The sequence below is a fragment of the Trichomycterus rosablanca genome, chromosome 14 (genome assembly GCF_030014385.1).
Source record: "Trichomycterus rosablanca isolate fTriRos1 chromosome 14, fTriRos1.hap1, whole genome shotgun sequence".
NCBI lineage: Eukaryota > Metazoa > Chordata > Actinopteri > Siluriformes > Trichomycteridae > Trichomycterus > Trichomycterus rosablanca.
Genome location: NC_086001.1, coordinates 22650204 through 22667128, shown reverse-complemented (window position 1 = coordinate 22667128; position 16925 = coordinate 22650204). Strand labels below are relative to the sequence as shown.

Below are 16925 nucleotides of genomic sequence, written 5' to 3'. Positions count from 1 at the left end.
AGAGCAGATTTATTCCTAAACAACATTTATGGAACCTGTTTGCAATAAATGTGTTCAGAAGTGGCATTGTTTTTATTTTGGGTACACATTGCCTTTTTAAAAGATGTACCAAGAGCCAAGGTGAAAACTTATGAAATATTTGTTGTTTAAATAAATGTTATTTAAAAACAAAAGTTGTAAGTTCATTCATTGTAAAGTTTAAAGAAACTGGGAAACATTTCTTAGTCAAGTCTAGAAATTACAAACATAAGCACTGTTAACTTTAGACAATAAGTTATGTGAATATAGCTGAAGTTTTATTAACCTAAAAGTGTGTGTTATAATAGTGAGGAATTGTATGTTTATTTGACTAGATAGCTCATTTTCTGAAATGAATAAAATAAACATAGTAAGTTATTTTGACTCGGTGCATCAAGTTGAAACAATGAATAATCATTAGTTAAAAAACGTTTTAACTTAACTTCTTGAGTTGTTACAACGGTTTTCATCAAGTTGAGTTTACTCAGCTTTTTAAGGCAGCAGGTGAACTTAAGTTTCTGAGTTTAACCAACGTGAAATGTTTTACAGTGTATGCATGTCTAACATACGTATCAATTCTGTTAATATTCATAAACATGCACACACACAATACACACACATACACAATACACACACATGATTCCACATTCACTCGTTTTTGCTGTATGTGTTATGTAGATAATATTTAGGTGATTTGATGTATTTTTGACATTTTATTATTATTTAAGTGAAGCTTTTTACAAGTTTAGAGATTTTGTGTTTTGCTTCACTGTATGTATGGTGCATCATTAACCCTTTAAAGCCGGCCCATTCAAATTTCGAAACAATAATTTCGATGGCTTAAAGCCTTGTATCTCCGCCGTCCAATCACTGATTGTAAATCTGAAAACTGCCCCAGGCAGCTGACAACCCAGGCTAAAAGGCAATATCATTGGTCAAGCGGTTTGTGTCGTGGCTGGTTTGCATATTTAATGAGAAGGCGGATAATTTATTTTTTTCATTCGCCCCGCCCTCACACGGAGCGCAGCTGAGACGGTCGACTGGATAACAACACAGAAAGAGAAATTCTGTCAGTGAAATAAGGTAAGATTTATTTTAAAACTGTTTATTAGTGTTATTACTTTTCATTTCTACTCAGAAAACTTAGCTTTAATGGTAAAATTGTAATATTATTAGTGTTTACGCTTTGGAAAGGCTGAGGTGATTCTGAGAGTTGCGTTCTAAGTTTAGTCAGTCAGGTGCTCTGCTCTCCTTTCTGAATCGATTGTAATGTTTTTTATGTCCATCTAGATGGAAATAAATACGTGTGGAGAGTTTATCAGATACCCTTTTAGTCTCGTTTGTTTAGTAGTTTGTAAAGTATGCAGCAGTTTTACACAAATAAGTGATTAGTAGTGAACCTAAGCTAAGCTAAGCTACCGGGCTGTTTGTTGCACCCTGCAGCCATGTGGTTTGAAAAGGCTGCCAAAGTTAGATTTTATGCATGTAATCTTGAAATCAGTTATAGCTTACTTGTTTTACTTCAATACTGTCTAAAGTCTGCTTAGAAATCACCTTAGCTTTGCTCATAATAGCATTACATTTTGCATTGCATGCATTTAGCATGACTGGCTAAAGTAAGCTGAGGCAGAAAGCATAAAGGTGAAAGAGAAATATTATTTTATCTATAAAATATTTCTGTCAAATTTGCATCATTTTCTAAAAAATTGCTGCATTTATTTGAGAGACTAAAGTATGCTATGCTACCATATAGGTGCATATAAGTAGATAACATGTCAGTCTGGGCAATTTATAACTTCTTTTTTTACCATATATTTTTTTCTGTGGTAATTCTTACTTGTATCAGTGAAATATAGTTTTATCTATAAAATATTTCTGTCAGATTTGCATAATTTTCTAATGTATTGCAAGAGATATTTGAAAGGGACTAAAATATGGTATCAAACTTTTTTTGAAAGCTTTTTTTGAAAGCATACAGGTGCATAACATTTCAGTCTGTGACTATTTACAACATTTTAAATATAACCATAGAATCAAGTTTTGTCTTGTATTTATTGCTCCTCTTAGATAATTATTGTTTTATGTGTAAACCATGTGCCAGATTTGAGAAACTTTTGTCATATGTATTGGTTCAGTGTACTTGAGTTTACTTCTAAACATGAGCCTGTGGACATTAGCTTCTCTGGCAAAAACATATAGAGTATTTGTGATTGAATTCTACATATATGTAATTATTTTTAAAATAACATCACTGTCACCACCTTTATTCACTGTAATCTCTTTCTTTTATTATTCTGAGATGGATGGAGACAAGGCTCAATATTCATGCCTTATGGAGTCTCTGAAGAGGAGACGGCGGCTAGGCCCTGACGAGCTTAGACTTATTGCTGAACATGACAGCGATGAAGATCATGAAGGCATGACCATTGAAGAGGAGGACTTCATGGACATGGAGCTCCTGGATGAAGGGGAAGAAGAGGATGAAGAAGAGCAAGATGAGCAGAGGGATCAACCAACAACCTCCTATCGGTAAATGCATGTATTCCAAGTGTGTGTATTTGTAAATGTGTGTGTGTACATATATGCTGACAATAAATGTCAGCATTTGCACCCACACACACAATCAGGGCTGCCAACAAAATATAAAATCAACAAAAGAGTACAAACTCAGATTATGATTTTTACTAATGTTTTGTTTTCTTTTATGGGTTTGGTTAGTCTTTCTTGTCCCATGTCAGGTAGGAAGCGGAAACGCTTCCCTGAATCTGTATCCTTTCCTTCCTATGCTGATGTAGACACAGAAGCACCAAAGCCCATACCATTTAATCCTTCTCGTCCAGTAGGTATAGATCTGGGAAGTGTGCACAGGGCTGTACGGTCAGCCACAAGTACCTTGCGTGAAATAGACTTCTTCAAGTTGTTTTTCACGTACACCATTGTTGCTGAGATTTGCCAGTTTACAAACTCTAAGGGGTGGGAGCTTGTACTGAATAGGCCGTCTTATGCGAACCATCATGGGGCATGGGAAGAAGTGACCCCGGATGAATTCTACCGGTTTCTTGGGCTCCTTATTTACATGGGTTTCACGTCCCTCCACAGCATTCACAGATATTGGGGAACCAGATCTCTTCAGGGTTCATGGGCCAAGTTATTCATGTCCCGTGACCGTTTCAAGGAATTGATGGCAGCCCTCCATGTTGTAGATCCTGCCACAGAAAATAATCTTGATCGTCTTAGGAAGTTGCGTTACCTGATGGACCACCTCAAAACCAAGTGTCAGCAGCTTTTCCAGGCTAATGAAAATCTGAGCATAGACGAGAGAATGGTCAAATCAAAAGGTCGATCAGGATTCAAGCAGTATATGAAGGGCAAACCTACTCGCTGGGGTTTCAAATTGTGGGTCATTGCAACTTCAAATTCGGGATATACCTTAGACTTTGATGTATACACAGGCAGTCTTGATGGGCGCATAACTGATTTGGCTATAAAAGTGATCGAAGACCTTGTGCAGCCATTTAAAAATCAAGGTCACACAGTTTGGTTTGACAACTTCTATACATCACCAACTGTTATGGTCCGACTTAAGGAGTGGGGAATCAATGCTTGTGGGACATGTAGGATTAATCGTAAGAAATTCCCAGTGGATTTCAAAGATGTCAAGAAATGGGAGCGGCAAGCTAACCGTGGTGATATGAGGTGGTGTAGAATTGACGGAAATGTCTTAGTTGTTCAGTGGAAGGACACGCGAGCAGTTACATGCCTCTCTAATTTCCACAATACTAATGATTCATCAGAGGTTTCTAGGATGGTAAAGGTTGGTGCCAAGTGGGACAGAAAAGTAGTCCGTCAACCAGCTGTAGTAAAGGACTACAATAAACACATGGGAGGTGTTGACAGATCTGATCAAATGTTAAACACATACAGTCTGCTTCAGAAAACTCAAAAGTGGTGGAAAACACTTTTCTTCCATTTTGTGGACATAGCCGTCGTTAATAGTTTCATTTTGTTTCAGGACTGGCATCATTCCAATCCAGCATCACATTATGGGTTTAGTTTAGCAGGCTACAGCCAGATAAACTTTAGGGAAAATCTTTCGCGCCAACTTGCAGACATTGCCGTAGATTCAATTTTGCCATCTCAGCTTTCAGTAGCTCCAACCACTTCCTCATCGTTTTACGTCACCCACATTCCTCAGATGGAGCAAGTATCAAGAAATTGCTGGCTTTACTACAAAAAATTCAAAAAAGAAAATAAAACAAAGATTGCATGCATGGCTCCTGAGTGCCAAGGTAGAAGATTTTGTTTAGTTGGCAATCGAAACTGTTTTCAGTCTTGGCATTCTAGCGAAGGAGATGAGTTTCGCAGTTAGACCTACACAGGGCTTCTGTCTTCTACTGTCAGTCCCGCTCATCCTTCCTCAACCCCTGTGTTTGTGTATATGTTCTTTGTTTCTCTTTCTCTTCACAGGTCAAAGTTCAGTGTGCATTGTTCATTGGAAGGAGGTGACTTGAGGTAATTATCCATTGTGCATTGTCTGTTAAATATTTTGTAGTGAATTTTTGGCAAAATGGCTTAGATGAGATTTGATATCCTGTTGCCTCAAAACTGTTTACTGAATTGTTCAATGATTATCCTGAACAAATAATTGCTTTTTCTTGTATTGTTGAATTGGATTATTTGAGAGTTTGTTTTATGGAGTGATGCATTGTTCATTTTTCTTCAATAGTGCTGAACTATATTGTATTGTTGTTTTGAAATTATTTATAGAATGAGAAGTGTATATAATTCTAATAAAAATCTTTAATGTTTTTGAACTATACACTGTTGTTAGAGTGCTTATTTTGTCAAATACATTTTATCTGCTGTCTTATTTCAAAAATATGGATGTTGACAATTTAGTAATAATTAAGAAAAAAGTACACTTTCATTGGTTTATAGTGTATGCTGACATTGGTAAAAAGTGAGGTAAAAAAGGAGAGACACGAACATTCTAAATTGCTAAATGACACCTTCTGCTAAATTGATCATAACTTTTGAATAGATGATAGATTCAAAATTATTTTCTTGACAAATGGCTCACAAAATTGCAAACATTTCATATGTTCTATATTTTTCTCTATATTGCACAGAAATGTGTTAAAAATGTAAGTATTTATGAAATAAATAAAAAACGAGAGATTTTTTTAGGTTGATTTTGAAGGTTTTTTGTAAACATTTATTATATTACACTTGAAAAACATTGTGTTTCATATAATTTTAAAGAACTGATTCTCCTGGTTATAATGGTGTGTGTATATGCAGGTTTTTTTTTCATAAAAGTACACTTTCATTGGTTTATAGTGTATGCTGACATTGGTAAAAAGTGAGGTAAAAAAGGAGCTACACGAACATTCTAAATTGCTAAATGACACCTTCTGCTAAATTGATCATAACTTTTGAATAGAAGATGATGACAAAATTGCAAACATTTCATATACTCTATATTTTTCTCTATATTGCACAGAAATGTGTTAAAAATGTAAGTATTTATGAATGAAATAAAAATTGAGAGGTTTTTTAGGTTGATTTTGAAGGATTTTTGTATAGATTTGGTTATATTACACTTAAATAACCATACTGAGTTTTATATCATTTTAAAGAACTGATTCTTCTGGTTATAATGGTGTGTGTATATAGTCTATGCTATGTACGGTATTTACACAATAAGGTTTTTTCTATGACCATGTTACATAGTGTCCGAAAATGGAATGTTCCACTCAGGCATGAAAGAGTTTTAAGTACAAAAGTGGGATCGAACCCGCGACCTTGGCGTTATTAGCACCACGCTCTAACCAACTGAGCTAACCGGCCTGTTTGAAGCATAATGGAGCGGGTTCAGTAATTGTGTAGTAGTTTAAAAGCGACAGTAAGTCTGTGTCTGTTTCTGTTGTTTATTCAAAATTTAGTTTGTTTGTAAACTGTGAATTAGTTCTTAATCTGATCGTGATGTTAGTGAATTAAACCTACATCTCTCTGATCAGGTTCATGTTATTTGAGATCTCTACATAGATTTCTTCCTCATGTACAGAAAGACGCAGTTCAGTTTGAGAAGCTCACAGCGGGAGAGCGAGTGAGTCTGCGCGTTCAGATGAATCAAATGAGTCGATTCTTTAATCCGGTTCTTTAAGTCGTACGACAGGAATAGACTCGAAAGAGTCGATTCACTAAGTTGATAGTACGTACTCAGCAATGAGCAGTTGGAAGCTGAGGGAGTCGATTCTGTTTGATGAAGTCAACATTTTATATGTTATACAAACTACTTAAAAGAGTCGGATCACTATCATTAGCTGTCATTTAAAAATACAGAGACAAACCATCTCATCTAATACAAAATAGAATAAAATAATGTATAATAGTTTAATGATGCACCATACATACAGTGAAGCATAAATAACATTTAAAGCTCAACAACATAAAAATACATCAAATCACATAAATATTATCTACATAACACATACAGCAAAACATGTAAATGTGGAAGCATGTGTGTGTATTGTGTATGTGTGTGTGTATCTGTGTGTGTGCATGCTTATGAATATTAATGAAATAGATACGTATGTTAGACACATATAGATACATAAAGTGATGTAAACACACATATTAACTCCTCAGAGAGATACAGATGTGCTAATGAAGCTGTTTTACTGCTAAGCTGCTGTTCAACTCCAGTCCAGTTGGTGACGCTGGTGCGTCTTAAGTTGTTCTGCCAACCGTCATTAAACATCATAAGAAGAACAAGAAGCTGCTGTGTTTGTACTGTAGAGCCTCATCTGTAAGTAAAATATGTATTTAATTATAACCCTTATATTTAATTATAACCACATTCTAATTAATAATAAAACTAGAGTTTATAATAAAACATCACTGTGAGGATTTGAGGAGCTTTAACTCCAGTTTTATTTAAACACACAAACTATTAGCTGCTCCGCTAACTGTTAGCACCACACATGATTCAGTACTGATGAACCGATTCATTGAACCGATCCAGCAAAATGAATTAATTGAGCGGAACTGATTGAGTTTCTTCATGATTAAATCTCACATTTTTATATAAACACGTCATATTTTTAAACTTTGTTTATAGCTGAACTTTGTTTATAGTTGAACTTTGTTTATAGCTGAACTTTGTTTATAGCTGAACTTTGTTTATAGTTAAATAGTCTGTCTGTCTGTCTATTAGATCTTTAATAATGCAGTCAGCAGAAGAGGGAGACGTCACCCCTGTGGATCTACAACATGAAGAATTCCAGAAGAAAATAATGCAAAAGGATGATGATGATGATGATGATTTCTTCTGTAAGTAAATATAGAGCATGATGCCTCTTTTCCACCAGACAGTGTGGTACAGTACAGTATGGTACAGTACAGTATGGTACAGTACAGTGTGGTACAGTACAGTGAGGTACAATACAGTATGGTACAGTACAGTATGGTACAGTACAGTGTGGTACAGTACAGTATGGTACAATACAGTATGGTACAATACAGTATGGTATAGTACAGTATGGTACAGTACAGTGTGGTACAGTACAGTATGGTACAATACAGTATGGTACAATACAGTATGGTATAGTACAGTATGGTACAGTACAGTATGGTACAATACAGTATGGTACAATACAGTATGGTATAGTACAGTATGGTACAGTACAGTATGGTACAGTACAGTATGGTACAGTACAGTGTGGTACAGTACAGTGTGGTACAGTACAGTATGGTACAATACAGTATGGTACAATACAGTATGGTATAGTACAGTATGGTACAGTACAGTGTGGTACAGTACAGTATGGTACAATACAGTATGGTACAATACAGTATGGTATAGTACAGTATGGTACAGTACAGTATGGTACAATACAGTATGGTACAGTACAGTGTGGTACAGTACAGTGAGGTACAGTACAGTGTCTGGATTTAAGTTTGAATCTAGGATTTATTTGTGATTAGAAAATCAAACCCACAACCTTCAGTTTCCTCCAGTTGTTGAGATTCTTCTTCTCATATTGATGAATTTCAGGTGAAGTCACTTTAATCCCTGCAGAACTTGTGGCTTCTGTGGAACTGCTCTTCTCAGAGGACCAACAGTGTGGAGGTTTCCAGATGAAGCCTGTGAAGAAAGAAGAACCTGAAGATAAAGATGAACTCAGTAAGACTTGAGCAAAATCATTTCTCCTAATTTGGTCGTGTCTGAATTTCTTGTAATATTTTTGTATATTTAGTGCAGAAGTGAGCAGGTGAGTGAAATGAGGAGACAGAAGATAAAGAAGATTAAACAGATCATGCTGACTGTACCGTGTTTACACTAGTATATAATTACAGAGTAATGCCGGGTGAATACAAGTGGCTGAATGATTGGGTAATGAATGAGAAGAAATAAAGTCGAGTATATAAGCTGATATATTCAATATATACGTGACTGTTTGTGCTGATGGTCCTGGAGAGATGAGTCTGCACCCTCCATCCAGATCTTAACTCTCCTCCTTTTTTTAGAAAGTGTTGCAGGCCTGAAATGCAGGAATGGATGTTTATTAATAAATGAAATGAAGTTGAGCAGATAAAAGATGAAACATCTCATCTTCATCCTGTCTGACATCAAATAAAAGTCAAAGTCTGTGTTTATATTAATATTTGCTTTTTCCATACTGTCCCAACTTTTTCTGATTTGGGGTTGTATTGTTATTATTATTATTATTAAATCTGCTGAAACCCTGTTTGAACAAAGGTTTATAGTTCGTGTTTTTTGACAGATAGTATAGAAGTACGTGTCTGTTAGTTCTAACTTAAGTGCTTAATAAAGATGTTGGTCGTTACTACCAACAATAACAAACTTATTTTTCTTCTTCACAAAACAAAGAAATTTCAGGTGAAGGAACCTCGATCCCTGTGGAACACGTCACCTCTGAGGAACACCTCACCCCAGAGGACCAACAGTGTGGAGGTTTCCAGATGAAGCCTGTGAAGAAGGAAGAACCTGAAGATAAAGATGAACTCAGTAAGATATTTTTTATCTTGAGTAAAATAAGATTTGGATGGAATAGAATCAGAGGAACCTGGGATGAAGCATCATACAGTGAAAGCTTGTATTGTGCTCATGCAGATCAGTGTGAGCAGGAAATGATGAATGCAGGATGAATCACGTTACAGGACTTTAGCATCAGATCTCAGTTTAACAACTACTAACAATCCTTATTATTTTATTATTTATAATGTTATAAATGTATTTGATTATTTATAATGTTATAAATGTGTTTGATTATTTATAATGTTATAAATGTATTTGATTATTTATAATGTTATAAATGTATATTATTATTTATAATGTTATAAATGTATTTGATTATTTATAATGTTATAAATGTATTTGATTATTTATAATGTTATAAATGTATTTGATTATTTATAATGGTATAAATGTATTTGATTATTTATAATGTTATAAATGTATTTGATTATTTATAATGTTATAAATGTATTTGATTATTTATAATGTTATAAATGTATTTGATTATTTATAATGTTATAAATGTATATGATTATTTATAATGTTATAAATGTATTTGATTATTTATAATGTTATAAATGTATATTATTATTTATAATGTTATAAATGTATTTGATTATTTATAATGTTATAAATGTTTTTGATTATTTATAATGTTATAAATGTATTTGATAATTTTTAATGTTATAAATGTATTTGATTATTTATAATGTTATAAATGTATTTACTATTTATAATGTTATAAATGTATATTATTATTTATAATGTTATAAATGTATTTGATTATTTATAATGTTATAAATGTATTTGATTATTTATAATGTTATAAATGTATTTGATTATTTATAATGTTATAAATGTATTTGATTATTTATAATGTTATAAATGTATTTGATTATTTATAATGTTATAAATGTATTTGATTATTTATAATGTTATAAATGTATTTGATTATTTATAATGTTATAAATGTATTTGATTATTTATAATGTTATAAATGTATTTGATTATTTATAATGTTATAAATGTATTTGATTATTTTCTGCTTCAGAACTGAACAAGGATTTCTGCTGCTCCTCGTGTCCATGTTCCTCTACAACCAAAAATCAGCTCCACAATCACATCAAGAGCCTGCAAACATGATAAATATGAGACTCTGGTGAAAATTAAGACTGAACATGAGGATCTGACGCTCACCAGAAGCTCCAGTAATCAGCAAACGTGCTCTGGTACTGTCAGCATTAACACCTCTCTCAGTCCCACACAGGAAGAAGGAAACGTCTGCTCACAGTGTGGGAAGAGCTTCAGTACCCGGGGTGCTCTCAAAATACACCAGCGCATTCACACTGGAGAGAAACCGTATCAGTGCTCACAGTGTGGAAAGAGTTTTAATACACAGAGTGAGCTCAAAATACACCAGCGCATTCACAGTGGAGAGAAACCGTTTCAGTGCTCACAGTGTGGAAAAAGTTTTAATCAACAGAGTCATTTTAAAAGACACCAGCGCATTCACACTGGTGAGAAACCGTATCAGTGCTCACAGTGTGGAAAGAGTTTTAATATACAGAGTAATCTCAAAAAACACCAGCGCATTCACACTGGAGTGAAGCCGTATCAGTGCTTACAGTGTGAAAGGAGTTTTAATACAAAGAGTGATCTCAAAATACACCAGCGCTTTCACACTGGAGAGAAACCATATCAGTGCTTACAATGTGGGAATAGTTTTTATACACAGTCTAGTCTCAATATCCACCAACGCATTCACACTGGAGAGAAACCATATCAGTGCTCACAATGTGGGAAGAGTTTTTATACACAGTCTAGTCTCAATATCCACCAGCGCATTCACACTGGAGAGAAACCATATCAGTGCTCACAATGTGGAAAGAGTTTTAATATACAGGGTAATCTCAAAATACACCAGCGCATTCACACTGGAGAGAAACCATATCAGTGCTCACAGTGTGAGAAGAGCTTTAACAGACAGGAATCTCTCAAAAAACACCAGCGCATTCACACTGGAGAGAAACCGTATTAGTGCTCAGAGTGTGGAAACAGTTTTAATGGACAGTGCTCTTAAAATACATCAGCGCATTTACACTGGAGAGAAACTGTATCAGTGCTCACAGTGTGGGAAGAGTTTTAATACACAGAGTAATCTCAGAAAACACCAGCGCATTCACACTGGAAAGAAACCATATCAGTGCTTACAGTGTGGAAAGAGTTTTAATACAAAGAGTGAGCTTAAAATACACCAGCGCATTCACAGTGGAGAGAAACCGTATCAGTGCTCACAGTGTGGAAAGAGTTTTAATCAACAGGGTAATCTCCAAATGCACCATCGCATTCACACTGGAGAGAAACCGTATCAGTGCTCTCAATGTGGGAAGAGTTTTATTACACAGAGTAATCTCTAAATCCACCAGCGCATTCACACTGGAGAGAAATCATATCAGTGCTCACAGTGTGAGAAGAGTTTTAATCAACAGGGTCATCTAAAAAAACACCAGCGCATTCACAGTGAAGAGAAACCGTATTAGTGCTCACAGTGTGGGAAGAGTTTTAATACACAGAGTAATCTGAAAAAACACCAGCACATTCACACTGGAGAGAAACCGTATCAGTGTGCACAGTGTGGAAAGAGTTTTAATCAACAGAGTAATCTGAAAAAACACCTGCACATTCACACTGGAGAGAAACCGTATCAGTGCTCACAATGTGGGAAGGGTTTTAATACAAAGAGTGATCTGAAAAGACACCAGCGCATTCACACTGGAGTCACACCATATCAGTGCTTACAGTGTGGAAAGAGTTTTAATCAACAGGGTAATCTCAAAAAACACCAGCGCATTCACACTGGAGAGAAACCATATCAGTGCTCACAATGTGGAAAGAGTTTTAATCAACAGAGTGCTTTCAAAAGACACCAGCACATTCACACTGGAGAGAAACCGTGTGGAATCAGATACTAACAGAGTCTGTACTAGATTAAAGGAAGTACGCACCGCTTTCAGTACAGAAGTAACAACATCCCTACGTACTACGTCCGCCATCTTACCAAGGTCAAGTGTTGACGTGATGATGTAATATCGCCATGGTTACAGACCACCATAGTTACAGACAAGCCCCACTTGCCAAATTTTTGGATATTTATCGTCTTTTTGCGCTAATCATAACGTTATTTAGGGTTGTACACAATAATAACATTTTTATTTTGTTTATCTTACTTAAACTTGTAAACAGAGGACTCCTCCTTCTCCCCAATTTCTTGTTTTGTCTTCCGCTTCGCAACTACAGTTGCATTATGGGATACATTATGGGTTGCATACTCGAACATGGCTGCCCAAGAAGTAGGTCATCCGGGTACTTCTCGCGTACCTTTTTATGTATACTGTGTATTCGGACATACTAACCGCTCTCGCGTACTGCTCTCGCATACTGCTCTCGCGTACTATTGAGTATGGAAGTATGCGATTCTGGACGCAGCTCTCATCAGTGCTCACAGTGTGGGAGGAGTTTTAATCAACAGAGTTTGTGCTGTTAATACAGTTCATGTGGTAAATGTTTACTGTTTGTTTAAGAGTCGTTTGGTAACTGATGATGATTCATAGTAGCGGTTCGCTAAGTGAAGCGATTCGTGCACGAGTATGTAGTGGAGCCTCCTGAAGTTCATTTCATGCCTGTGGATGCATTGTGGGTATGTTTATTTGTTAATAGACGTTTTAATTGATGTTTATTAAGAGTATTAGTTGATTTTGTATTACATGCTTGAATCAGGTTAGCTCATGATGCATTAAGTTAAATGAATTTGCACATGTTGGATTATTAGTATTGAAATGCAGAACTTGGAATAATATGCATATGGACTTTAAACTTAATTATCATTTGATATTCATGTCTTGATGTGCTGAAGTTTATAAACGTGTTGTTTTTATTTCTTGTAGTTTTAACCTACTTCCAGTTTGCCATTAAACAGAGTTGAACTAAACATCTTCTACAACCCCTGGCAAAAATTATGGAATCACCACTCTTGGAAGATGTTCTGTCAATTGTTTAATTTTGTAGAAAAAAAATAAATCACAGACATGCCACAAAACTATCATTTTTCAAAATGGCAACCTTCTGGCATTAAGAAACAATAAAAAAAAGAAACAAATATAATAGTTGTGGTCAGTCACAATTGCTTTTTTTAGATCAAGTAGAGGAAAAAAATATGGAATCACTCAAATCTGAGGAAAAAATTATGGAATCACTCTGTAATTTGCAGTTCAAAAACAAAACATCTGCAGCAGATTAGATTAGCTAATTATTCTTCAGTTTAAAAAGAGTGCTTACACCTCGGAGAGCTGTTGCACAAAGCAGATTGTCATGAATCATGGTTCCAACACAAGATATGTCAGTTGAAACAAATGAGAGGATTATAAAACTCCTTCAAGAAGATAAATCATTGTGGAATGTCGCAAAAGATGTTGGTTGTTCCCAGTAAGCTGTGTTTAAAATCTGGACCAAGTACAAACAAAATGGGAAGGTTGTAAAAGGGAAGCATACTGGTAGACCAAGTAAGACATCAAAGCATCAAGATAGAAAACTTAAAGCAATATGTCTTGAAAACAGAAAATGCACAACAAAACAAATGAGAAACAAGTGGCCGGAAAGTGGAGTCAATGTCTGTGACTGAACTGTAAGAAATCACCTAAAAGAAATGGGATTTACATACAGAAAAGCCAAACAAAAGCCATCATTAACACCTAAAAAGAAAAGAACAAGGTTAAAGTAGGCTAAAGAAAAGCAATCGTGGACTGTGGGTGACTGGATAAAAGTGATCTTCAGTGATGAATCGCGAATCTGCATTGGGCAAGGTGATGATGCTGGAACTTTTGTTTGGTGTCTGTCCAATGAAATTTATGAAGATAACTGCCTAAAGAAAACATGTTAATTTCCACAGTTGTTGATGATATGGGCCTGCATGTCGGGTAAAGGCACAGGGGAGATGGTCTTCAATAAATGCCAAAGTCCACATTGATATTTTGGACGCTTTTCTTATTCCATCAGTTGAAAGGATGTTTGGTGATGATGACTTCATTTTTCAAGATGATAATGCATCTTGCCATAGGGCAAAGGACGTGAAAACTTTCCTTCAAGAAAACATATAATGTCAATGGCATGGCCTGCAAATAGTCCGGATCTCAATCCATTTGAAAATCTCTGGTGGAAATTGAAGAAAATGGTCAATGACAAGGTTCCAACCTGCAAAGCTGATCTGGCAACAGCAAGAGACAGTTGAAGGCAGATTGATGAAGAATACTGTTTGTCATTAGTTAACTCCATGCCTCAGAGAATTTAAACCATTATAAAAGCCAGAGGTGGTGCAACAAAGTAATAATGGTGCAGTGTTTTCTAATGATTCCATAATTTTTTCCTCAGATTTGAGTGATTCCATATTTTTTTCCTCTACTTGATCTAAAAAAAAGCAATTGTGACTGACCACAACTATTATATTTGTTTCTTTTTTTATTGTTTCTTAATGCCAGAGGGTTGACAGTTTGAGAAATGATAGTTTTGTGGCATGTCTGTGATTTTTTTTTTTTCTACAAAATTAAACAATTGAAAGAACATCTTCCAAGAGTGGTGATTCCATAATTTTTGCCAGGGGTTGTACAGCGTGGTGATTGGTGGAGGAGTTATCTATCTGCCAGTTTATGCAGGGCGTATAAAGGTGGCAGAATAGAGTTAATACACCAGCGCATTCACACTGGAGAGAAACCGTATCAGTGCTCTGTGTGAGAAAAGCTTTAATATACAAAGTGACCGTAAAATACACCAGTGCATTCATACTGGAGAGAAACTGTGTCAGTGATCTCAGTCTGGATATCAGAGTTTTACAGTTTTTCTCAATCGCTAAAACACTAAACCCCATTCTTGGAACACAACTGTCAACTGCCAAAACTTGTCTATTGAATGATTCACTCTTTTCACAAAACCTTAAACCATTTTCTCCTAGTTTGACACCGTTTCACACCTGATTCAACCTTTTTGCAAAACTCTAAACACATTCTCACTGACTAACACACATTTCTCATGGTAGCGCACTTTGATGCAAAATAGCACACATGCCACAAAGATTAAACACAACAAACACACTATTGTCATCGTTAACACACTACAGGTAAAAACTGTGCACACATGTGTCATATCAGTAAAAAGGGTTAAAATTAGTAGGTAAACAAGATGAAAGTCAGTTCAGATGCATGTGGCATTTCTGAGCTGTATTGTGACTTTAGCAATGGAGGCAACAATAGAAGAAGAAGATGAGGGCGTGGTGAAGAAGATAAAGATGAGGATGACCATGAACAAGAGCAGTCATATCAAATACTGTATTCTGTGTAAAGCAGCACATGTATACAGCGACATGAGGTCTGTCATGATGTGTCACATTTAAACTAAAACCCCCGGAGACGCCCCATGAATGTTTATATTTGGACAAAGCTGGATTTAGTCTCATAAAGAGGTAAAGAAGAGGTCTCAACATAACTGGTCAACATGCAGTTATAGAAATGCCTGTCCGTCATAGTGGCAATGTCACCATGCAGCCTATTGGTTAAGGTACTGGACTAGTAAGCAGAGGGTTGCAGGATCAAACCCCACCACTGCCAGGTTGCCACTGTTTGAGCAAGTCCCTTAACCCTCAGTTGCATAGAGTGTATACTGTAAGTTGCTTTGGATAAAAGTGTCTACTTATTGCTGAAAATGTATGTGCAGCCATCAACAGCAATGGGGTTCTGCATCACCATGTTACATTAGAGCCCTACACCACAGAACATCTAACATTTCTGGATGGTCTACAAGATGCTTTGATTGTACTTGAGTGGGGGATCCTGAGCTGAGAAAGCATCCTGTGTGCATTGTCGTTTGGGACAATGTGAGCTTTCACCATTGTCAAAATGTATGTGAGGGTTTATCAATAACCTGCATTTCATAAATCTAAGCCTTCCAGCATACTCTCTTTTTCTAAACCCGATTGAGGAATTCTTCTCAGCGTACCCAGGAAAATGTACTCCAGTCAATGGATGCAGCATGTGATGACATCTTCTCAAGTCTGGATACTGCATGCAAAAGGATTTTTTTTTTTGCGTTGTCTAGATAAGTCCTGTGGCCTGACCGAGCCCAGAGACATGATCCTGAGGCAGAATAAATGATTGACATTGCAAACTGTATATACAATAAATAAATATATTGCAGTTCATATACTGTATTTTTTTTTTGTTGGTTCTCTAGTATATACGTACATACATAAACACATCAGTAAATATGTTTTCATGTGAACAAAAAACATTCCAGAATTCCAGAATAAAGATATTTGGTTTTGCTATGATAACAGCTCAGTGTTTTGTATTGTTTTATGTAGTGTGTAATAACTGATGTGTAGTGTTCATGCAGTGGCTGGATTTGTGTGTATTTTGACGGCAGTGTTTAGTTTTGAGTGAAGATAAAATAGTTTTGATTTGATTGTTTGATTTTGCAAGACAAGTCAGAGGTTTTGTGAAAGTAGCTTACATTTTGGATTTTGTGTTTAGTGTTTTGAGAAAAGGAGAGGACATTTCAGAAAATGTGTTTTAGCAATTCAGAAAAACTGTAACCCTCCTGTTTTACCTCTTCATAGAGAAGCCAGCTTGAGGATTTCTCTCTCTGAAGGAGGAGATTTAGTGAGGAGAAGGCTGGCAACGTTGCATAATAGAAAAGCAGGTAGACCTCTGTCAGTGGGTTACAGAATGCATCCACCAGCCTTCTGAACCTTGGTTGTTTCTCATCTAAAAATTAAAAAGCACACATTGTACATAGTATACATTTACATAGCAATCTCCTG

At 35.7% G+C, this 16925-nt stretch overlaps 1 protein-coding gene and 1 pseudogene across 1 annotated transcript; both read left to right on the top strand.

The window, feature by feature from the left end:
- Nucleotides 1-16925, top strand: part of LOC134326206 (zinc finger protein 208-like) — a 339536-nt pseudogene that overhangs the window by 23064 nt on the left and 299547 nt on the right.
- Nucleotides 1033-4746, top strand: LOC134326994 (uncharacterized). Its single transcript, XM_063009090.1, has 3 exons — nucleotides 1033-1101; nucleotides 2318-2547; nucleotides 4486-4746. Exons 2-3 carry the CDS (start codon nucleotides 2318-2320, stop codon nucleotides 4532-4534), a joined length of 279 nt encoding a protein of 92 aa, XP_062865160.1. The 5' UTR covers nucleotides 1033-1101; the 3' UTR covers nucleotides 4535-4746.

Bases quoted from the DNA above. Each gene is read 5' to 3' on its own strand.
- LOC134326994 (XM_063009090.1), top strand. From the start codon at position 2,318: ATGGATGGAGACAAGGCTCAATATTCATGCCTTATGGAGTCTCTGAAG. The intron at 2,548-4,485 runs GTAAATGCATGT...TTCTCTTCACAG, and splicing joins CAACCAACAACCTCCTATCG to GTCAAAGTTCAGTGTGCATT.